General features: G+C 36.5%; 1 protein-coding gene across 17 annotated transcripts in view; it reads left to right on the top strand.

Moving 5' to 3' along the window:
• LOC105479611 (PDZ and LIM domain 5) overlaps nucleotides 1–24,566 on the top strand; it is a 217,707-nt gene that overhangs the window by 159,745 nt on the left and 33,396 nt on the right. For 10 of the 17 annotated variants that reach the window (XM_071093301.1, XM_011737639.3, XM_011737638.3 and 7 more), the window contains 3 exons: nucleotides 1,914–2,057; nucleotides 2,807–2,938; nucleotides 10,774–10,961. In XM_071093301.1, the coding sequence (XP_070949402.1) occupies nucleotides 1,914–2,057; nucleotides 2,807–2,938; nucleotides 10,774–10,961 (464 nt within the window). The remainder of the gene's footprint in view (nucleotides 1–1,913; nucleotides 2,058–2,806; nucleotides 2,939–10,773; nucleotides 10,962–24,566) is intronic. The other 7 variants (XM_011737652.3, XM_011737651.3, XM_011737650.3 and 4 more) reach the window with 2 other exon arrangements.

Below are 24,566 nucleotides of genomic sequence, written 5' to 3'. Positions count from 1 at the left end.
AAAAGATGATTGTCGATTACAGAACTGACATCATTAACATATAGACGAGAAAGTTTAGCACTCAGCCTCAAAACAGCACTTCTCACTGCTTTTGTATTTTTATTTTGGTTTAGTTTATAACTTCTAATATAGAATCAAGAAATCTCTTTTATTTATTCACTTTGTGATTGGAAAAGTTAACTTGCTGGCTTTGTCATAAGTCTCCTTTTCTGAATTAGAGCATTTGCCTCAAAGACAGGTAAAGATCATACACAATATGTTACCAGGTGCCCAGCCATTTTCTTAAGATATTCAGATAAGTAACTGCTTATGAGATATCACTAGATTCTGCTGATACTAAATCCTTTTCTATTATTTGTGATACACTATGATGAAAGAAGTTCATTACTGTTTCCTTCCTGGAGCAGAATAAATTAGCTGAATTATTTTTTTAAGTGATTTTTAATAGACTAAAATTTTCTAATTTCTAATTAGATTTTCTAATTCTTATTATTCACCACTACGTCTCCAAATAGTAACCATTGTCTCAAAGATGCAGAGTAATTCAGAAACTCAGAAGTGGAATCACATGATAACTTTATTCTTCCCTTTGACATTCATGCTACCTACCCTGCTCTGCCATTGATAGCATCTTTCTTTTCTCTTTCCAGCCCCTGACGTTTTCTTTTCTAACCATTCACGACAGTTGTCAAAACTTAGCCATACAGTTTAGTTTAATGGATAGACTTAGATAGATCAAAAAAATTACTTAATTCTGTGTCATTTTGAAAACATAGCTTGCAACTATTAATTTTTTTTCTAATGGTTTTTGTAAAGTTATAGCCTATAGAACTTGGAAGAATGACTTATCAAATTCTTGTGATAGGAAAAAGAGACTTATGTCAACCCTCATAGTTTCAGACATCTAAGCTCACTTTAACCAGAGGTTGAGTTTGCTACGTAATTACTTTGTGTTGGAGGTGGCCATTGAAAAAAGTGGTCATACTGTAGTGATGATGCTCATTGATAACTTGCACCTATAATGAAGAAGAGAGACTACAAGTTTCACACTATGCATTTTAGACTCTTTTTATTTTACTTAATAACCAATTTGAAAATCATTACAGTCGTAATGATAGGATATTCATTCCTGTCTAGGCATTTGATCTTTTCTGAAAGGCCAAGGGAGAATTATTATTTTAAGTAATAAATACTTATTAGTTCTGAAGATAAAATGCTATGCCTGCATTTAAAAATGCTTACAGAACTAACTGAAAATAGAAATATGAAACTCAGCAAAAAAGGTGATGTTTTGATCATATTCACTGGAACATCTGTTTATTTTTGCAAAGGTCCTTTCCCTCCTTAAATAGCTTTACTCTCAATATTTTAAACAATTATCTCTTTTCATGTTAATACATATTGCTGCTTCTCAATAAGCAGTCAGTTGTACCTGCTTCTCCTGAAAACATAAGCCTTATTAAAATGTCATGTTGTCAGTGTATATCGTCTCTAACATAAAGCTCGTTATATAGAGGCTTTTTGGGAAAAAACAATTTTTCTTCTTTCTATGCTTATAGAAATTCAAACTTCATGTTTAGATTTATTTTCTGCTAAGTTGTTGGCAAGTCAGTCTTCAAATGTGTGATACAAGGTAATTTTAAATAGGAATACAGTTAGTGAACTTAAATACATTCAAAAGTATTTGTATGTCAAAATCAGCTTTATGGAGGATTGTACATCAGCTTTTATCTTCTGAGAGAAATCATAGCAGCAGTAACTAAATGACCTGAACTCCTATTACACTTCTGACACTTCACACTTTTATAATGCCTAGATATTAATATGGAATGGTTACTCTCTTGTATTTATTATGCTACCCTTTCTCACTTTCCTTTTTGTTCCTCTCCTGTTTTTCTTTCCCTACCTGTCAGTTTAAGCAGCTCCACAGGAAATGTGGAAGATTCTTTCGAAGGTTTTCGAAACTTTTCTACCTTCTCTTCTCCTGCTAGATACAGTGCTGCAGTTCTGAGCAGTGCAGCTGCTACTGTGTCTGCTGTTATTGCTGCAAAAACCAGGTAGAACTACACGTGCAGCGTCTGTCTGATGCAATCTCAGTGCTCTTCATTGTCTTACAATTCACCTCAAAGAAAACATATCTGTTTGAAGCAATCATAGCTCTATTGTGAGCTCTTAATTGTGTAGTGGATATTTTAGGTTGTGGATGAATCTCACAGTATTTGTTACTGTTTATTTCTTAAAAATCACCTTTTAATCTCTCCATTGCTGCTATTTATGTATGGTATTTCTCAGTTGCGTGGATTATTACATGTTGTGTGCTTATTGGCACTTGGATTTTTACGATTTTCAGGTTTTATATTTGAAACAATAAAGTATTAATGAGTATTTTAAGTTTCTATTGATTTTATCTTCTCCCACGACCTTTAAAGGGTGATCTGAAGACTACTGTCCCCTAAAAAAATAAAATTGCATCCTTTCCCAAAAAGAAATAAATTGGTTTTATTTTCGTGGTTTGGGGGTTTTAGATAATTTCTATAGTCTTTAGAGCTTCAAATGCTTTCTAAATGATGGCTGTGACCATTTTGGTGAAAATCTAATCAATGTTATATTAATGAGTAAAGCGATAGAATAAACTCTTGGTGCTTCTTTTATCCTCCTTTGCTGCTTTGTGCTTCCCCTCCGTCCTCCTCTCTCTCCCCACCCTCTTTCTCATAAAGGAAATGTTTCAAATCACAGACCTTAAAAACTACTGTCGTCTATTGGTAGTGCGATTTTTGACTTAAAACTCTTTCTAAATGCTTACCAGGCTCTACACTCCTGAAAGATATCACTCGCTCTTGGATGCACTTTGCATCAGTCCTGTCTCCAAGCCTTTAGCTTTTTCCTATCTGCAGTCCTCAAGGAAATCAACTGGCTCTATCCATGTTAAGAAAACAAGGTACTGTGGGAGCAGATATGGCAAGTGGTGGTTTGCTCTTAAGGATACTGCTTTCTCTAACACGTCACCACTGTATTAACAGGCCGGGTGACAACATGCTAGAGCTCTAGGGATTTGCGCCCAATTTTGAATTAACTGTAATGTCAATGCCATGCTAATGCACAAGCACAGTATGTCCTATGATTATTAACTCACCTTTTAACCTTTTGTGACATCTTTCCTTAGCATACTTGATGTTTGGTGTGCAATTCCACGTAATTGTACAAGTATTTAAATTGCAGTAGAATTTCTGTCTTTTATTGCATAGATATAGCTGTATTAGAATCTTCAAATGTTTAGTAAGACATACCTTTTGGAAAAACGAAAAATAATAATGATCAATTTTGATTGACTACATATTCTAGTTCTTAAATATGAAGGTTTTGCTTGGAAAAGCAACTTAATTTCCACTATTTGGGAAATGCTAAACACCAAAATAGATTTTTCTATTAAGCTTAAGGATTAAGCCAGAAATTTTTAGGCATAATATAAAAATAAAAATATCACAAGTGTTTACTAAAGATATAAACTCAGTGAAATAACTGTATACAATGATTTTCGACAGAACATAAAATCAGTGGCAAAGTATACAACATACTTAGTGAAAACCTGATATAACTAGGCTATATAACTGATATAACTGATATTGATTAGATGTTTGTATTCTAACCACTGTTATAGAGATTTTTCAATATATTTACCTGGGCCAGGTGCAGTGGCTCATACCTGTAATCCCAGCACTTTGGGAGGCCGAGGCGGACGGATCACGAGGTCAGGAGTTCGAGACCAGCCTGGCCAACATGGTGAAACCCTGTCTCTACTAAAGATACAAAAAATTAGCTGGGTGTGGAGGTGGGTGCCTGTAATCCCAGCTACTCGGAGACTGAGGCAGGAGAATCACTTGAACCCAGGAGGCAGAGGTTGCAGTGAACCGAAATCGTGCCATTGCACTCCAGCCTGGGCGACAGGGCAAGACTCTGTCTCAAAACAACAACAACAAAATATACATATGTTTATTCTGGGTAACTTTTAAGGGAGGTGTTTAAACAAGGGAGAAAGATGATAGTACATTTTTCTCTAAGACAGCACCTGAAATTATATATTTGCAGAATTGTAAGTGTTCAGGGAGCAGAAGTCTTTCATTGTCAGGGCTGAGATTGTACAGAGGCAGGTTACTGACGTTGCTTAGAGTACGCTTTGAGTACTTGAGTACACTTATACCACATTTTTAGAACCTGGTAAAAGCTATAGATCCTCTCTCCAGAAAAGTACCTGTGTGCATATACATGCAAAAGTGTGCATGCATTTATGGACTGACTGTGCTATCTGTGGCCCCACCTCTAGAGCAAGTATTAGTAGTCATCACCATTGCTTATTAACAGTAGGACACAGACAAAATATAGTTTGATATTGAGAGAGGGAAATGGTTTCTAAAAAGATAGTCTAGTTGGCATTCTGGGGTTTCCTGAGGAGACCCTTGCTAACTTAGTGAGAGGGGTACCCAAAAGACCAGATACATTTTATCTTGTATGAGAGTAATCATAAAATGTGTCAGAGACATTTTATCTTGATTTTTACTTTTGTGTGATAGTAATCTTTAAAAGTATAAATATAGTATAATACCAAATTTATTTTTTCCATTAAAATATATTTTTCCATTAAAATATATTTCCATTATAATATATGTTAGTACATCATATTTTAAATTTTGGTTTACAAACTCTAAGTTAAAGAATTTTGCTTAGGAAAATATTAAAAATTTTCTTCTAAATATGGAATTCTGGAAGGAAGGACACTCGTTACTCTCTCTACATGTCCAGGTCCTTTAAAGGAGTCCTGACAGAGGAATTCTATAAAATAAACAATTGCTCGTAACTAAGGCCTTTCCAGAAATACTCCTTTCCTGCCATTTCAGAATCTGTATATTAGTATACCATTTTTTGGTAAGACTTTAGCCAAAAACTGTTTAACTTAAACATCGATAATTAAACCTGTGATGTACAGTTGTCTTCTTTAAAATGTAAACATGTAATTAGAATAAGTTACTCTCAAAAGTATTCTTCAAGCAGAGTTTTTCTTTTGAAAATAGACTTAAAATTCCCAAGTGTTCTTAATCTGTATCTGAGCTTTATTTGTTGTAATAGTTAAACAAATGTGGGAAAGGAATGTAAACTCAAGATAAATCAGGTTGCTGACACTGAGAGTTAGCTTTTCTTCCTTTTCTTTTTCCTCATTAGCTCCATCTTGAAAATAAACTTTTGCTCTATTAGTGTATTTGTCTCTATTTTCAGTTTTTGAAAAAATGAAACAAAAATCTTGGTATTCTTAAGATAGAAGTCATATCAATTTATTATTTCATTTCAGTCCTTGTTTATTTGGCAGATTAGTTAAAATAACCATATTTTAATATCAGTATCTGTGGTATCAGCCCAGGGTATTTATGGACTTACACCAATTTCCTCATTAGAATTATTTAGAAAACATTTAAATTTTATTTAGGATTTAGGTACACCTTAAACTATTTAGATTCAGAAAAAACATTTGAATCATGAGTTCAGAAATAAAATAGCAATCTAAGTAACAATGCCGTACTATATTAATACATTAATCATTAATTTTAGAAATGTGTTGCTAGTGATTATTGATAATATTTTATTCCCACATATAAAATAATATGGCCAGTGACTTTTAATCCTTTCTTTTTTTTTTTTTTTTTTTTTTGAGATGGAGTCTTGCTCTTTCACCCGGCTGGAGAGCAGTGGCGCGATCTCAGCTCACTGCAACCTCCGGGTTCAAGTGATTCTCCTGCCTCAGCCTCCCAAATAGCTGGGACTTCAGGCATGCGCCACCATGCCCAGCTAATTTTTGTATTTTTAGTAGAGATGGGGTTTCACCATATTGTCCAGGATGCTCTCCATCTCTTGACCTCGTGATCCACCCACCTCAGCCTCCCAAAGTGCTAGGATTACAGGCAGGAGCCAATGCGCCCAGCCAATCCTTTCATCTTTAGTACAATGTTTGTTTTTTTACAGAGACGAGGTCTTGCTGTGTTGCCCAGGCTGGTCTCGAACTCCTGGGCTCAAGCAATCCTTCTGCCTTGGCCTCCTAAAGTGCTAGGATTACAGGCATGAACTACTGTGCCAGCCAATACCACATGTTTATGTGTTCTCTTTAAATAGTAGCTAATCGTTAAAATTAGGGGAAAAATGTTTGGTTTTTAGAGGATTGGGCATCATATATTCAGATATGTGATTGTCTAGATAAACCCTAATAGTCTTCCATTACAACATTAAATGGTTCAATTAAATTCTGTCCTCAGAGGAAATTGAACTTCAGATCAATTCTGGATTTAAGCATAAATGGAAAAACTGCCTTAGTAATAACTTAGATTTCTATGAATTCTTTATAGTCTACTCCAAGCCCTTTGTAACTAAAGTACTGTTTAAGATTTAAACATCTTAGGCCTCTGAAAGAGAATGTATACAAACCTCTGTGCAAAAGATATCAAAAACTGAAATTTATTTAGCTTGTATGATACTTACCCTGTGGGAACTTTAAGAAGTATTGTGTGTTTTTAAAACTGAACTGAGGAAGCAAGATTTTGTCTGGGGTCAATACCCTGCCCCCAAATGATCCACAGTACATCCAAGAAGCAAATTTCTGAGTGCAGATGAAGGATGCTTGTTTAGTAAATGTACTTATAGCTAATTTTATTATCACCAAACCAGATATTACAGGATGTAGAAGTAAGAATCTCTTTTATTTCCTGAGCATATACTCTGTGCTGGGTACTGCGCTAAGTAATTTGTATGTATTATCTCATCTCTTATTTAATTATTAACGGTAACCTTGGGATAAAGGTGGTATTTTTATACCATTTTACAGGTGAGGAAATTTGCCAAATTTAAATAATTTACCTACAGTCACAGTAAAGTCCCCAACCTCAGGTACTTTATAATGTAGAGGAGGAGACAAGATGCATAAAGAAGTGACTATTAATAGTAATTTTAAAACAACTATTACAAATCAATGTAAAATTATATGCCATGCAGGTAACAAATGTCCAGAATTAAAAGGAGTGTCTCTACTGCTGGAGGCTTGAATAATTAAACAAAATAATATATGTTAATTTGAACACAGTGCATGATGCATATTATATTTACTTCTATTATTATTATGGATAAGATGTGGATGGGTGTAGAGAGAGAGTAGGAAGATGTACTTCGTATGTAGAATCTGGAAAAAAAATGTAGAATTGTGGACAGACAGTAGGGGTGGCCAGAATATAGTTTGTATAGCATAGTGATACAATCTAGACTGGTAGATTGTAGTTTTATCTTAGAAGGCTTTGTGTGTCATGCTGAAACATAACTGAGCCTCCCACAGGCTAAATGGCTAAATTCGTTCTGCAGCATTCCATCCTCTGCTTAAGTAGCTTCTGGTGACAGGGCTCTCACAGAAAGCCTCATTAGGCACAGATTTTTTTCCTTTGGAAGATTTTTTATATTAGGAAGCACCTTTTATTGAAGCAAATCCATCTCACTGTAGATTTCACTCCTTGAAATTAGGCAAACAATGTAGTCACATAGAGTGAATCTGCATGTCAGACATTAGAGGATGGCTGTCATGCTTCTCTAGGTTTTTTCATAACCTGGGCTACTATTACCAGTTCCTTCACCCAAACTATATTAAGCTTGACACTGAATTCCTCTTTTGTAAGTCAGTTTGTCTGGCAGCTCTCCTGGAATTAAATTTTAATTCTTTCAGATGACTACACATTAAATGGTGATGGATTGGGTTTTGTTCTTTCCAGACTATATATTTTTGTTTCATCGATAATTCCTAGCATTGCTTGGTCATAATTTTTTTTTCTTAGAACCATGATTATATACATTATTAATTAGTTTTAAAAATCAAATCTGCAAGAGTAATTTAATCCTAGAATGAAAATGACCTATATATAAGTATTTCAAAAATCATTTATTTGTGATGAGTAAAAATGTTGAAAATAAGGCTTACTTTTATTTTTTAATACGGTAATTATCCTTTTCATATGTTAAGGTTATATTCTGTGCCTTGGACTTTATGCATAATTATCATATTTAAGTCTCATAGAAATCTTATGAGCAAAATGTTACTCCCACTTAAAGTATAGGTAACTGAGGCTTAGAGAAGTAAAATAATTTGTAAAAGATGCTCATAACCACTATACTATAATGTTCGAACCCTGATTCCATTAATGCTTTTTGTTGTGTTGCCTTTACTGATAATCGTGTTCAATATTCCCATGAGGGAGGCAGTCTTTGACTTTTTATTTATGATCAAGATTATTAAAGTGCTTAAAGTTTTTTATTATATAGCGTGTTTTATTATCAAGCAGGTTTTCGTTTTTTTAATTAAACTGATCAAAAATAATAAAAGCTGATGGCTCTATGACGCTTGATTTAAGAGAACAAGAATAGGGAGCAATATTTCAAGAAAATCATTCGTATAGTTTTTCAAAACTGTTTAGTGTCAGAGGTGCCCCAAGACTACTCCCAGGTTTATTGTTTCACTAGAAGGACTTACAGGGCTCAGCGTATAGTTGCACTCATGACTAAAATTTATTATAGCAAAAGAATACAAAGCAAGATCAGCAAAGGAAAAAGGTGCATGGGACCAAATCTGGAGGAAATGAGGCTCAAGTTTCCAAGAGGCCTCTCCCAGTAGAGTCACATAGGGAGTGCACAATTCCTCCAGCAGCAAGTGTGGCAAGACATGCCAAGCGTTGCTGCCATAGAAGCTCAGTAGAGACCACATACCCAAGGTTTCTTAAGGGCTTATTACATAGGCACCTCGTAGTGAGTTTCTACCAAGATTCTAGACTCTCAAAAGGAAAGCAGATGTTCAACATCAACCGTATTGTTTATCCAAACAGTTAAGGCACAGAGAGCTACTCTTAGCATTTAGAGAAACTTTTTTTTTTTTTTTTTAGATGGAGTCTCACTCTGTTGCCCAGGCTGGAGTGCAGTGGCATGACCTCGGCTCACTGCAAGTTCCGCCTCCCTGGTTCAAGCGATTCTCCTGCCTCAGCCTCCTAGTAGCTGGGACTACAGGCATCCACCACCACACCCAGCTAATTTTTTTGTATTTTTAGTAGAGACGGGGTTTCACCGTGTTAGCCAGGATGGTCTCAATCTCCTGACCTCGTGATCCTCCAGCCTTGGCCTCCCAAAGTGCTGGGATTACAGGTGTGAGCCACCGCTCCCAGCCAGCATTTAGAGAAACTTTTATGTCACTGTTGGCCACAGCTTACCAGCTAAGTTCCTAGATGCCAGTCAAGGGCCAATTTTGCAACTAAGTCTTCTATGGATGGGCAGTCTGGGGCTTACTATGTTAGGTTTTACATAAGATTTAAGAGTTACTGGGGAAATTATAAACTACTGTTCACTTGATAATATGGACAATATTTAATTTGAAATTTATTTTTATTAAAATAATTTCTACTTAATTAAGGGTATTTTACTGAATTTGTTAATATATTACCCTGTCTTTATCAGTCTGTTCCTCCAGCTATTGATTTCAGGTATTGAAATAATTTGAATTTCTGTGTATGGAATTTTTTAAGCAACCAGCATTGAAAAGTTAAGTAGTAGAAAGGTTTTGTTTGTTTGTTTTTTGTGTTTTTTTTGTTTTGTTTTGAGATGGAGTTTCGCTCTGTCAATGACACGATCTCAGCTCACTGCAGCCTCCGCCTCCCAGGTTCAAGCCGTTCTCCTGCCTCAACCTCCCAGGTAGCTGGGACTACAGGCGTCCACCACCATGCCTAGCTAATTTTTGTAGTTTTAGTAGAGATAGGTGATCTGCCAGACCCGGCTTCACAAAGTGCTGGGATTATAGGTGTGAGCCACCACGCCCAGCCTGAAAGTATTACTTTTAAGTATTATTGTTATACTTTACTTGATAGAAATAACCACTGCTATATATTATATCATACCAAAGCATATATTTTATAATTTAGGCTACCTATAATTATTATTTTTTGGAAATGATGTTATATATAATTATAAATAACAAATGACTTGGTAATAAAGGCCATATGATCTTCAAAACCAAACTGGAACTAGCATAGATAAGCCCTCCTGTTTAAACAGGTAACTCTGGTTGAAAGAAGGTAATGGCAGTCTTGTCTCTTTTTTCCCTTTATTATGAATGCATAACATTGGATGTTCTGTTAGGCAAGGGATGTTGTTTCTTGTTTCTTGTTTTGTGGCCAGTGCATAGCACAACCAACATTTGGCATATAATAGGTGCTTAAATATTTATGAACGAGTGAGTATGTGAGTAGAAGGAGTAACTGGCCTGGGCATGGTGGCTCACACCTGTAATCCCAGTGCTTTGGGAGGCTGAAGTGGGATGATTGCTTGAGGCCAGGAGTTGAAGACCAGCCTGAGGAACATAGTGAGACCCCTGTATCTAAAAAAAAAAGAAGAAGAAGAAGCAGCGTAACTGGGAAGGGGTGAGGTATCAGGGAAACTTTTATCATTTAAAAGATTAATTGTGTAAATTTTCAATAGTCTAATTTCTCGTGGTAGACCTTTTAGAATTTTCAAAGCATAAAACAAATGCAATCTGACTCCCTTTTCTTTTTTTCTGTTTTAAAGAGAGGCAGTCCTTCAGTCATGACTTTAAAGATTTTCTTTTCTAAAACATCAATTAACCAATGGATTTTGATTGATTCATGGATTTTGAAAAGAAAGGATTGTTGCTAAGTTATGTTGCTACCGCTTCACCAAAGATGTTTATTTCCTTTACAGTAACTCTCAGGAGCCTTCTCCACAGTTGACTTCCTCAGTAGCTTCCACACGGAGCATGCCCGAAAGCCTGGACAGCCCAGCCTCCGGCAGACCAGGAGTAGCCAGCCTCACAACTGCAGCTGCCTTCAAGCCTGTAGGATCCACCGGTGTCATCAAGTCACCAAGCTGGCAACGGCCAAACCAAGCAGGTAGCCCAAAAAAATCTCTTAGTTCTTGCTTTTCATAATGAGTGTCATTATGAAAATGTGTTCTGGGATATATGGTAGAATTCACTGGTAAAACCCATTCTCAATAATCTAAGATTTAGAAAGGACTGTCAAGATTAACTATAGCTATTTTTCTCTCTGAGACATCTCATAAACATTCTTTGTGTGTATTTGATACAGTTGCATTTGCTATTCATAATTGTAGGATTGGGCATTTCCTTGTTTCCTAGAATACTCAGGAAGCATGTGTTGAATTGTAAATTTGGGTCTTATTTAATAACAAAATATATTGTTGTAAGGTTATGCTTAGAAATACAACATTTTAGTTTTGATGATACGTACAAATAACCACAGAAACATTATTGCCATCAAACAATTACTGAAGAAAGCATCTTCCAATTCTTGTTCTCACAATTTATGTAGCATAGGGGAAGAAGGACACAGCACTAGAAAGAGCATTTGAGCAGCAGGATGGAACATCTTGGCCTCAGTCTGGAAACCTGAGTTGTCATTGACTTCTACAGATTAACGGCTTTAAATAAAGTCACATAGCCTCTTTGATACCCTCAGTTTTCTGATCTACAAAATGAAGAAAGACTAGCCAGGTGCAGTGGCTCACACCTGTACTCCCAGGACTTTGGGACGCCAAGGCGGGCGGATCACGAGGTCAGGAGATCGAGACCATTCTGGCTAACATAGTGAAACCCCATCTCTACTAAAAATACAAGAAATATTAGCTGGGTGTGGTGGTGGGCGCCTGTAGTCCCAGCTACTCGGGAGGCTGAGGCAGGAGAATCACTTGAACCCACGAGGCAAAGGTTGCAGTGAGCCGAGTTCACGCCACTGCACTCTAGCCTGGGTGGCGAGTAAGACTCCGTCTCAAAAAAAAAAAAAAAGAAGTAAGAAATATTTCTGTTGTGTTGGAAAGAAGACAGGCCATGGCATATGAGTTAGACTATTTTAGAGGAAAGACTTTTATTACTTCTAAAAACTTAAAATATTTAGTCTAATATTATTAGTCTCTGAAATTTCTGGACTATTAACTGACTTAGCATAACCTATTCTCTTGGGGAAAAAATGCCAAGCTCAGCCCCATACATTTTTGAGTTATTTCTATTTATTTAAAGCCTATGTATGATGATGAAGATTTTCTGTAATTATTTTGTGCATTTGAATACAGAAAATAATTTTCAGAAAAATGCTATTGGTATGGTAATTGGAAGCTAACAGGAGAATGTTTTGTAAAAAGCAACGAAAAGACTAAATTTCTGAGGTAGGAACTGAAGAGAAGGCGCAAAGTATATGGACAGTGGAGGACAGAAAGTTTATGTACGGCTTTTGGAAGTTCAGAAGTTTATGGTTAAAATACTGCTCTGCCTCTTAAGTGGAAAGAAAAAATTCATTTCTTTTGAACTCTTGGTGAATATAGAGTACAGCAAAATTACCACAAGAGGGCGATGGAGTGCTTTCTCCAAGCCTAATTAAATTTGTGAGAATAATCAAAGTAGGCCAATATTAGCAAATATAATAATGAGTCACATGGTTAGTATTTAAAACATTATGCTTTTTCTAGAAAATATAAATGAATTTTATATGAGCAAAACTACAACAGTATAAAACATTATACATTATATAACATTATAAAGCAAAATTATAAAAAGATTGTTTTCCTGTTGTGAAGTCACAGTTGAATTACATCATAATTCTTAGCTCAATTTTGAAAATATTTACTGAGCTCTTATTTAATTTATCTTGCTCCAGGTGCTATAAGCAGGCATTTTATCAGTTATTATGTTGTGGCAAAGTTAACTTATTTTGTACTATTTTGGACAATTTAAAAATAAATACAAAATTCCCAGCCACTCAAATTCTGCTGCCCTACACAATGGAATACCATATTTTGAAGGCAATAACAACAAAATCATCTCAAAATGTACTGTTAGTCTTAGATAAATAGTTTCAAAAGCTTCCTGATGCAAATGAAAAAGTCTTGATTTAGAAGATGATAGCGGATTCATCATGTGTTCATGCGTTCCTGTTTAAGTTATGGATACCAGCTTAGGTAAATTTGGTTCATTAGATACAAATATATGTATAAAATATTACTATCTTACAAATGTAATGAAATGTTTTTCAAAAATTCAGTCATAAAGTCATGAAGAGCCTTTGTATGTTAGAACACATCAGTTTTCTAATTTTAGTTTAATCATATACAAAATGAGAATGATTAATTCATTAGAATATAAGCAACGCTTTGAAAGATCTGGACCCATTGTTAATTGAGCCAGTTTTCTGACTGGTGGTGGCCCCCCAAAATAGAAATGCCTACCCTTTGCGGGTATGAATTTCAGAAGGTTAGCATTTTTGTGAGCCTTTTCCCTCTCTCCCTCCCTCCTTTTCACCCTTCCCTCCTTTTTTCCCTCCCTCCCTCACTGTCGCCCAGGCTGGAGTACAGTGGCGGGATCTCAGCTCACTGCAACCTCCGGCCCCCTGGGTTCAAGCAATTCTCCTGCCTCAGCCTCCTGAGTAGCTGGGGCTACAGGCACCTGCCACCACACCCAGCTAATTTTTGTATTTTTAGTAGAGACGGGGTTTCACCATGTTGGCCAGGCTCAATCTCCTGACCTCATGATCCACCCACCCTGGCCTTCCAAAGTACCGGGATTACAGGCATGAGCCACCACGCCTGGCCTCCATTTCTTTAACTATTAAAATAAAGACCTTAAAAACTTCTCCTATAGCATTCTTGTGAAATCAAATGATATAACTAGGCTGCAGATACTTAGAGGATACTCAGAGGTTAACTTTCTATGCCTTTATTCCTTTTCTTAATGGCATTAATAACTTACATTGTTACCGTCCAAAAACTGGTTCTCATATGACATCCCTGCTTGAAAATGTTTGGGGCTGTCTGCTGCCCACAGTCAAAATGCTTAGCTTCTTAACAGAACTTTTGGTCCTCTTGCAATCTCAGGCCAACCTTCTCCTCCAGCTTCATTTTATAATACTGTTCCCCATAGTCCACTCACACTGAAGTTCATGAGTTCATATCATTCCTTGGCACACACTTTTCTGCCTTGTACAAGCTGCTCCTTTGGTTTGAAATGCTTTTCCATCCCTTCTACTCCTGACAAACTTCTCTTTATCCTTTAAGACCAGTTGTTCCCCCTTTGTGAAGCTTTCTTGAGCCCTCTTGTTACCTGTTCTTTTTCAGTGCTCCTACAAAATTTCAATAGTCTTTATTATAGCATTCATCTTGTTCATTTTAATTGTTTACATAGGTGTCTTTTATGACTGTTTTTAGATTCCTTTGAGGACAGGGACCAACTCATACTGATCTCTGTTTTATGGCACCTAAACAATGCCTGGCACAGTTTATAGGCCCTCAGTAAATGTCCCCGAGAAAGTGAGTGGGTAGAGAAGTCAGTTGTCTTATTTAGGACATCATACGATCTGAAGGATGCAGAATTCATCTGCCAAGATATTGTTCTGTCCTCTTACCAAACTTGAAATTCCCACAACAGTCATTGAAAAGGTGGGAGCACTGTCTGCCAAAGGCTGCTATTAGAAAATAAGCATGTTGCTAAGGAAAAGGGAGCTCCACTCTCCTTGAAGCATTTAACTCTCTTCAGAATTAAGATTGTGAACATGAGCAGTACTATAACTAGTAATACATTATTTATTTTCAGAAATTAAAAAATTATAATAGTTGTAAAGCCCTATGATAGGAATTTTTTTTTTCTCAAAAGTATGAGGGCTGGGCACTGTGGCTCACACCTGTAATCCCAATACTGTGGGAGGTTAAGGCAGGAGGATTGCTTGAGGTCAGGAGTTTGAGACCAGCCTGGGTAACATAGTGGGACTCCCATTTCCACAAATTAAAAAAAAAAAAAAAAGTTGGCTGGGCATGTTGGTGCACGCCCATGGTCTCAGCCACTCGGGAGACTGAGATAGGAAGACCTCTTGAGCCTAGGAGGCAAAGGATGCAGTGAGCCAGGATTGTGCCACTGCACTCCAACCTGGGTAACAGAGCTGGACCCCCATCTAAAAAAATGTGATAATTTACTGCATATAAGGAACCAAGCAGTGGAATACAGAGGAAATATTAGGAATGTGGAATCGCCTATTTTGTCATTGTGGACGAATTAACTCGGATGCATAGCACCAGTATATAATATAGAAATTATCAAAAAGGTGCAAAGAAGAGTCAAATCAGACTATGAGTCCCAGGTCAGAGGCATGGAGGTGTGGATCAGTGGAAAGGGAAGAAAAAGACTTAAAGTTCTGAGGATACAATCTTGAGGTAAAGTATGTGTTTGTTTATAATGAAGTCCTATTTTATGCAGGAATAATATTTTAATGTTTGTGCCTAAAACAAAATCGCATGTAGTCAACGACGCTTGAACATTTTTAGGAAGAGGCCAATTTGTAGAGGGAGCAACATAGGCGAAAACTGAGAGAATTTGGCTTCGGGTAGGAAAGGCAAGTAGTTCGGTATGTTCAAGACTGTCTAGTGGCCCAGAGAGAAGATTGGGTGGATTAATGGGGGCTTTGAATGTAAGAGTGTGGACTTGATGCTGAAAGGAAACTATTAAAAGATTTATAGGCCGGAAGTGGCAAAATCAGACTTGCATTATTAAAAGATTATTATAGCATTAATGTGTTTAAAAGATCATCATGACTTCATTGTAGAGATTAAGATTGCAGTCCTGGAGACCATTTAAGAAGTTATTCAGGTAATCCAATCTGGAGATATGATAATGAATATTGCACTGGGCAGTGGCAGTGGCAGTGTTTTGGAGACAATTCCCTGGACAGGGTGACTGCAGGGTATTTATACTTTAACCTAACTGGGCTGCTGGTTTTAACCATTGCCCTCCCTGGGAGCTTGACTCCCTATAGAGTACCTATGTATCCTCTGTTAAAACACCAGTGGAGTATTATATTCAGTTTATAGCATATTAGAATGCTACCTTCATACTTTCTTTAATTATGTGTACACACAACTCCCAGTTGAGGCCTGTTTACTCTCATGTCCCTGGTGTTGACAAGAAATTAGTGGATTTCTTCTTATTATTAAAGGTGTCCATGGAGGCAGGCATTCTACTGAGGAAAATAAAAGCGTATATTGATATTAGTTGATATGATATTATGGCGACATACTCAAGGCAGTAGTGTTTTATCATTTAATATTAGACTTTTTTTTTTTTTTTGAGACAGAGTCTCGCTCTGTCGCCCAGGCTGGAGTGCAGTGGCTCAATCCCGGCTTGCTGCAAGCTCTGCCTCCCGGGTTCATGCCATTCTCCTGCCTCAGCCTCCCAAGTAGCTGGGACTACAGGCGCCCGCCCACACGCCCGGCTAATTTTTTTGTATTTTTAGTAGAGACAGGGTTTCACTGTGTTAGCCAGGATGGTCTCGATCTCTTGACCTCGTGATCTGTCCGCCTCGGCCTCCTAGAGTGATGGGATTATAGACGTAAACCACCACGCCCGGCCAATATTAGACATTCTTAACCTCTGATAGTCTGTATTGAACAAATACCAATTTCCCTACAGTCTTGTTAAGGCACCATTCCCTTTATGTGAATTAGGTGATAGTATGTAAGCTTTATCTTAGTGATTTGCTTTTCTCTATGAAACAGTTTGGATATGTAGTAAAGACAAAGGCTCTTAATTGACAAGAATGTAAAAACAAAAGTTTATTCTTTTTTAGAATACAATTTGTTTTGTGTTTTGAAGAAGCATGATACAAGTAAGCTATAAATATAAAAGTTGTGACCATTTGAAGGTCTTTTGGGGACAGTGTAAATTTCTTTTGATCTAGCGAAAAGGGGGAAAAACACAAACTTGCTTTTCAAAATAAATAGTTAGTTAATTTTTGCTTCTGTTGTACCTCATCTGAGGGGTTCCCACCATCCCTATTTGAGGATTGGGAACTCATGAATACAATGGGTGGCCTAAAAGGAACAAACCTTTGACATTTCACAGTAGAATGATGACTATCATTGATTAGTAGTAATCATTGTTTTTATAATACTTTCAGTTGTAACAGATATTTTTATAAGAATGCACAATAAGGTAATGTCATTAAAATTTAAAATGTAAATGGGCATTATTTATCTAATGAGGTAACAGCCTCTGAGAAAAGTCAGAAGAATTGTTTACAGTTCTGTAGTGACTTGAACCCAGCTGTTTTGACTCTGAATACTGTATTTTCCTGAGTCACAAGACAATATCAGTGAACATATTTAAGGAGGACTATATCTGTTAGGGATGGGATAGAAAGGATTCTTGCCTTGGATAATAGGGAGCTTCAAGTGACTGGCAACTGCTAAGATCTGTTTCAAGTAACATTTTCTTTGCATCTAAACTCCATTTTTGAAATTTAGATCATTTGGCTAAGATTCTAGTTAATATGCTTTTTTTTTTTGTTTTTGATCATACCCTGCTTCTGGTATGTGCTACATTTAGCAATAAAGAAAAGCTTATTTACTTCATTATGGACTGAGCTTTGGAGAGATCTGATATGTTGTTTTGGTGTTTTTTAATTTTTTTTTTTTTGAGAAAGACTCAAATATATTTGTGAGATTTGATTAGATCAAAGACTGAATGATGTGCATCTCAGTTATAAGTGGATATAAATTCTATCTTTTATTTGAAGTCTAAGGGAGATAGGGGTGAGAAAGGAAATTACTGTTTCTACAACCATCCCAAATTTCATTGTAGGCTTTGCACTACAGTAATAAATCGAGATAACTAGATTTGCTTAGCTAAGATGGATAGATTTATTGGTTCCATTTTAAAATTTTTATATGAATAAGTAAACTGCTACCAGTTGCGTGTATTTCAGCTCTTCTAATAATGTTTTATTGCCATCTGCTCCCCTGCATTTTGACATCATTAAACTAAACATCCCACTTGCCATAAAGCCCTGACTGGAGCTGTCCATTGTCAAAACTGGGGTGTGAAACATGTAAATATGCCCATCTCCTTACATAACAAGTAGATTTTTGTTTCTGATTCTCGGGAAAAAATAAAAGTTACAACCATTAATTGCCTGTTTTCTTTTCTTCTAATTGTTCCTTCATTGAAATTTATTTCCGTGTTGGAAGCTTTCCAGTGCTGATGCAAGGCATCATCTGTGAAAGCTATTCTTTCTCCCCGTTTTCTTCTCATTCTGAGACTAAAATATTAAACCTTTTATAAGGCAGACATCTATATTTGTTCATATATGCTTTTCATAAAGAATTGTTATTATTAATTGATGCATATGGTCTAAACCAAGGTTTGGCAAACAGTGTTCCTTGGTCACATCTGGCCCACCACTGATTTTTGTGAATGAAGTTTTGTTGGAAAACAGCTACAGTACAGTTGTTTACATATTGTTTATGGCTGATTTCATGCCACAGTGGCAGAGGTGAATAGTTGCAAGAGTCTGTAAGGCCCACGAAGCCTAAAATATTTACTCTCTGGCTCTTTACGGAAAAAGTTTTGTTAACCCTGGTTTTCAAACGCATGAATAAGAATAATGATACTTGATAATTCCGCATAGTAGTTGCAGACTTTATTGACAGCCATCAACACCCTTGGTAGCACTAGTCCTGAGATACTATGATTGCCTATTTGCTTGTCTGTAGTGCCTTTAAGAAGATAAACTCTTTCTGGGCAGATATCTTATCCTTAAATGTATCTTCCGCACCAGAAGACTTCTTACATCTAAAACGTTGTATGTACTAAGTAGTTGTTGAATGAGTGGATGTTTTATTTTTTAACTATGTAAGATCTTATGTCAGAGTGTAATAATAATTGACTCTTATAAAGCATTTCTTACCGATTCAAGGAAGTGTAAGTAAACCCTTTTACTACTTTATTTAATCCTCTCACCTTTTGAGGTAGTTATTATTGCTGTTTTACAAATGAGGTAACTTAAGACCCAGAATGCTGACATATTAACATCACAGCTAGAAAGCCCAGAACTAGGAGCCTGTGTATCTTGAAATTTAGATTTTATGCTAGATGTACTTCTTCTTCCACCATAAAATAGCTGACCTACCAACTCTGCTTTTAAAAGATACTAAATTAAAACATAACTTTGAAAAATGATAAAGTATCATTTATTTTGGAGACCTAATGACTTTAATTGAGAGATGTCTTAGGGAATTAGTGATAGTAATAGAAATGTAAGGTGTATCCCAGTTTTTATATTTTGCAATAATTTGTATTCATCATTGGAGACGTTGTGGATATTGACATGGAGAAATCTTAAAATTTCTCTCTTTTTTTTTCCCTGCTTCATTTTTTCCCCCTACATGATTAGAACTCTATATGGTCAACTTAAACCATAGGTACCTTTCTCCTTCATTTCTGAAATTAGGCTGCTTTCTCATTTATATCAATGGTTGAAAATTGGTGGGAAAATGGTAAAAGCCAAACCCATTTAGCTTTCATGTGACTTTGGAAGTAAGACATGTCAGAACTCTAGACATAATATGAGTATAAAATGAGTTTAATGTATGTCCTTATGGTTTTCTCATCCAAATATGAGCAAAATTGTACAAATTTAATATTTTAAATATATTCTAAGCTTACAAAGTCTATATGAGTTTACCATTGATCTTTAGTATTCCTGAGGTCATGAATTATTTCTCAGTTTTGTTTTTGTTTTTTTAAAAATATTTTAATTTTATTCTTTATTTCTTTTTTTTTTTTTTAAGAAAATGAAACACATTGGCCTCCTACAATAAAAGCATAGACTTGTCTTCCCACTCTAAGTGGAAAATGGAACAGTGATATTAAGATGATTTAGAAAATTCTGGGCCAGGCACAGTGGTCCATGCCTGTAATCCCAGCACTTTGGCAGGCCGAGACCGGCGGATCATTAGGTCAGGAGATTGAGACCATTCTGGCTAACATGGTGAAACCCTGTCTCTACTAAAAATACAAAAATAAGCTGGGCGTGGCGCATGCCTGTAGTCCCAGCTACTTGGGAGGCTGAGGCAGGAGGATTGCTTGAACCCGGGAGGCGGAGGTCGCAGTGAGCCAAGGTCGTGCCACTGCACTGAGCAAGACTTAGTTTCAAAAAAAAAAAAAGAAAGAAAGAAAATTCTGTGTACATTGTGATAAATAATTTGTTGACTTAATTGAATGCTGGTAGAACCAGATATGTTAAGATCTCATATCTTTATCTTCAAGGTACATACTGGGTCTCTTTTACTTGTGTCTCTGACCAAATGGAAGTTTTCTATATAAGATCAGCTAGGACAAAAAGGCAAGTCGATGTGTACTGAATTTTGATTATGTGTGGTATAAGAAATTAAAAAGAGAACTGAACATAATCCAAGTCCCCACACTCACTTTAATTAAGATATTGTAGATCCAGCTTAATCTGGGTTCTTAAAGTTGAAAGGCTGGTTCGCTAATGGAAGAAGCTAGCCTCCTGAAGCCTCCTGAAGATGTGGACATATTTGATACTTAGCCTTGGTTGCACCTGTTCCAGTGCTTTCTAGTGTGCATACCAGCATTCTCCACTGCTTAGAGAAATGGTAATAGTTTAATCTGTCCAATTTGCTTTTAATCACTGAGTAAAGAAAAAAAGTCCTTGATTTCATTTTTTAAAAATTGCACAAACGTCTCCAGAATGTGCTTTCCTCTGATCCCAGATCTTGGCTTAACTTTCTCCATTTCTGTTGGATATGATTTCATGCCTGGATTATGAAGAGTAGACTGTTGTTTAGGCTTTCAACATAAGGAGCTTGACAGACAAAATGCACATATTCTATGCTTCTCTTGGCCACCATCTGTTTGAGATGGCTGGGGAAGGGGCAGAGAAGAAAGCACTTGCTGCACACAATAGTATGCAAGCATGTTGCCGTGACTGCTACCCAATTTAGTATGTGTAAAATTGCTACCATACCATTGAGAACATATTTCCTGAGATGTTGAATTATAATACTTTATCTCCCCAAGAGTGCCACTTTGATGTAGCCCAGTTATTTATACAAGCACAACATTAGCCTCAGTGTTTTTAACAAGAACATCTCTTGCAGTTGAGCCAGTTGTTTTTCACACCAGAAAATCTCACGTATGATCTCTGCCTTGTTGGGGCTGTCAACATTTGTCTTTTATCAGGGGGACTATTAGTATCCGTTGATTTTTTTTTTTTTTTTTTTTTTTTTTTTTTTTTTTTTTTGAGACGGAATCTCCCTCTGTCACTCAGGCTAGAGTCCAGTGGTGCGATCTGGGCTCACTGCAACCTCTGCCTCCTGGGTTCAAGCGATTCTCCTGCCTCAGCCTTCTGGTAGCTAGGATTACAGATGCACACCACCACGTCCGGCTAATTTTTGTATTTTTTCATAGACATAGAGTTTTGCCATGTTGTCCAGGCTGGTCTCAAACTCCTGACCTCAAGTGATACGCCCACCTCAGCCTACCAAAGTGCTGGGATAATAGGAGTGAGCTACTGCGCCCAACCTAGTATCCATTGATATTTTCAGTATCAGCCTTTCTTCTGATTTAATGAGAACGAAGTATTATAGGATTTTTAAAATAAGGAATCAAAAAGTTTTTTATGGTTATTTGTAGATTTGTCCCCATAACTTTCTTTGCTGCTTTACCTTAATCCAAATGTAGTAGTTGAAGTATTCACACCGATATGAAGTTTATACAATAAAATAGATTTAGTACTTTAAGGCTGTTTGTCCTTAGCAAAAGTATTACATCTGTAATTATGTTTCTCGTTCTGTTACCCAGGCTGAGGTGCAGTGATGTGATCACAGCCCACTGCAACCTTGAGCTCCTGGACTCAAGTTATCCTCCTGCCTCACACCCCTGAGTAGCTAGGACTATAGGTGCATGCCACCATGCCAAAGTTTTTTTTTGTTTTTTGTTTTTTTTTGGTAGAGATGGGGGTCTCACTGTGTTGCTGGTCTCAAACTCCAAGCTTCAAGTGAGCCTCCTGCCTCAGTTTCCCAAGGTGCAGGGATTGCAGATGTGAGCCACCACACCTGGCCACATTTCTCTTCTAAAGCAATTTATATAAATTCTCCTAAATGTTTCTCAAAACGTGAAGAATGCAGCCTTTTATCCATATGTTTTATTTCAGGAACTTTGCAGCCATTAATTATAATGGCTAAAAACTTTGGGCAGTCAGGTTTATGGAAATAAGTAGTATTTCTCTAAGAAACTCATATTTTACAGAATACATGAAGGGCTTAAAAGTGATAATCTAAGCTGTTAGAGACTTCAAGGAAAATAAAAAAATAACGCCTTCATACATTTTTCCTACATTTGTCCTAGCAGGCTCAGTAAGGAAATTAAAATAGCAGAAATAAATTACCTCAACTATCACTAACCCCTCCTCCAAACTGGTCCAGAAGTGAGTACTACCAGATTTAGATAACATTTAAGGAGCTCTGACTTCATATTTTAATGGATCAAGACATTAACTGGAAAAGAGCTTAGCACACAGTAGGTACATAATAATTATTGATGAATTAATGCATAAGGACATAGTGTTTGGAGTCAAATAGACATGGTTTTGGATCTCGTATTCTCTGCTCCCCTCCACTGGCTTCCATGACATACTCTCCTGGTTTTTCTCCTGCCTCTCTATCAGTCCCTAAGGTATTTGTGTTACTTGCTTTCTGCCTACAGAGCTCTTCTGTTTTTATGCTGTACTTTCCCTGAAATAGTCTCGTTCACCCCCACAGACTCAAATGTCGTCAATATGTTGGTGACTCTTGAATCAATTCTTCTAGCTTAGGTACTTCTCCTGAGTTCTCATATTCAATAAATGATCTGTACTGGGTGGACCACAGGCGCCTCCAACTTGAACATACATGTGCTGTCCTCCACTGTGAATACATGCTTAGCGTAGCATCTGCCTCATTACAGGCTCTTAGCATAAACTTGTGAGTGAAAGATATCTATATCTTTCTATATCTAGGTAAAGTCAGCATTTTTCCACCTTTCTAGCAGTTATCCCACTATAACATAATTGACTGTTTACTGGCTTATAACCCTCTTTAAACTCAGTAAGGGCAGAAACCATGTTTGTCTTGTTCATATTGGTAGAGCCAGTGCATTGTTTGGTATATAGTAGTTGTTCAGAAAACATTTGCCTTATTTCATGATTCTGCATGTTTTGGGCAAGTTAGTTATCCTTTCAGAGGTTTATATTCTTGATCTGTTAAATAGTTGACAGTACCTCGAAATGTTGTAAAGATGAAACAATTCAGTTATTCACTTTTCAAAACTTTTTATTATAGAAAAATATTCAAATATATGTATCTGCACTCCAGCCTGGGCCACAGAGTGAGACCTTGTCTCTAAAAAAAAAAAAAAAAAAAAAAAAAAAATTAAAGTAGAAACAAACAAAAAAATTACTGTGTTGGGAGATGTGTGGTAGGCAGAATAATGCCCCCTCTACAGATGTCCACGAACACAGAACTTGTGACTATGTTATGTTATATGGCAAAAACGAATTAAGTTTGCAAATGGAGTTAAGATTGCTTATCAATTGATCTTAAAAATGGGGAGATTATCCTGGTTTGACCCAGTGTGATCACAAGGGCCTTCAAAAGTGGAAGAGCAGGGAGGCGGAAGAGAGGATCAGAGTGATACTAGGTGAAAACAATGCAACCCGTGCTTGCTGGCTTTGAAGATGGTGGAAGGGGCTTTGAACCAGAGAACTAGGTAGGCTTAGTTTCCCTAGAGCCTTCAGAAGGAAAAACAGTCCTACCAACACCTTGATTTTGACCCAGTTATATATGTGTAGGATAACTGTTAGGTTTAGGTAATAAACTTGTGTTGTTTTTAAGCCAGTAAGTTATTAGTAATTTGTTACAGTGGCAATAGAAAACTGATGATCAGATAATCAGAAAAAAATTGGAAATTGGGTGTTTTGTGATATTAGGGAATATTTTTAAGTGTGATAATGGTATTATGATTATGTTTTTTAAAAGAGTACTCTTTTAGAGATTATTTTACAGTATAGATTAAATGGCATATCTTGAATTTGCTTCATAATAGTTCAGAGATGGCAGGGGAGCAAGTGGGATATTAGGGAAACGTGACTAATTATGAAGCAATGATTAACAAAGCTTGATTCTTCCATTTATTAAGTTGTACTAGTTTTTCAAATAATGAATTGGTTCCTTAGCATCCTCTACACATAAGCAATGTGGATTTAAAAAAAAATCCTAGAATCATTGTAAACTCATAGATTTAGCTATATGTGAAGTATTTCAATCCATTGTAGTTCTTATTTTTATTTTTCTTAATGCTCAAACTGTCCCATCTACTTATTCAAGTTATTTTGATGCAACTCTGTGAGTCTTGAACATTTTCCTTGCTTTCTAATTTGACAGGACATTCCAGACTCTCCTTATTCATTTTTTGCTCCAATCCTAGAATCAGCAATTTCCCTAAGACTTCTGGTTCCCTTTAGTAGAAAGACAATAATTCTGGTGCAGGAGTCATTTTTTCTCTGAATAAAGACTTATTGAGCAATATGCCAGGGAATGCTGGGTGCTAGGGATAGAGCAATGAACGAAATAGATGGTATCCCTGACCTCAAGGTATGAGAAGA

The sequence above is a fragment of the Macaca nemestrina genome, chromosome 3 (genome assembly GCF_043159975.1).
Source record: "Macaca nemestrina isolate mMacNem1 chromosome 3, mMacNem.hap1, whole genome shotgun sequence".
NCBI lineage: Eukaryota > Metazoa > Chordata > Mammalia > Primates > Cercopithecidae > Macaca > Macaca nemestrina.
The sequence above is the reverse complement of the archived record's forward strand: the minus strand, read 5'-3'. Positions and strand labels throughout refer to the sequence as shown.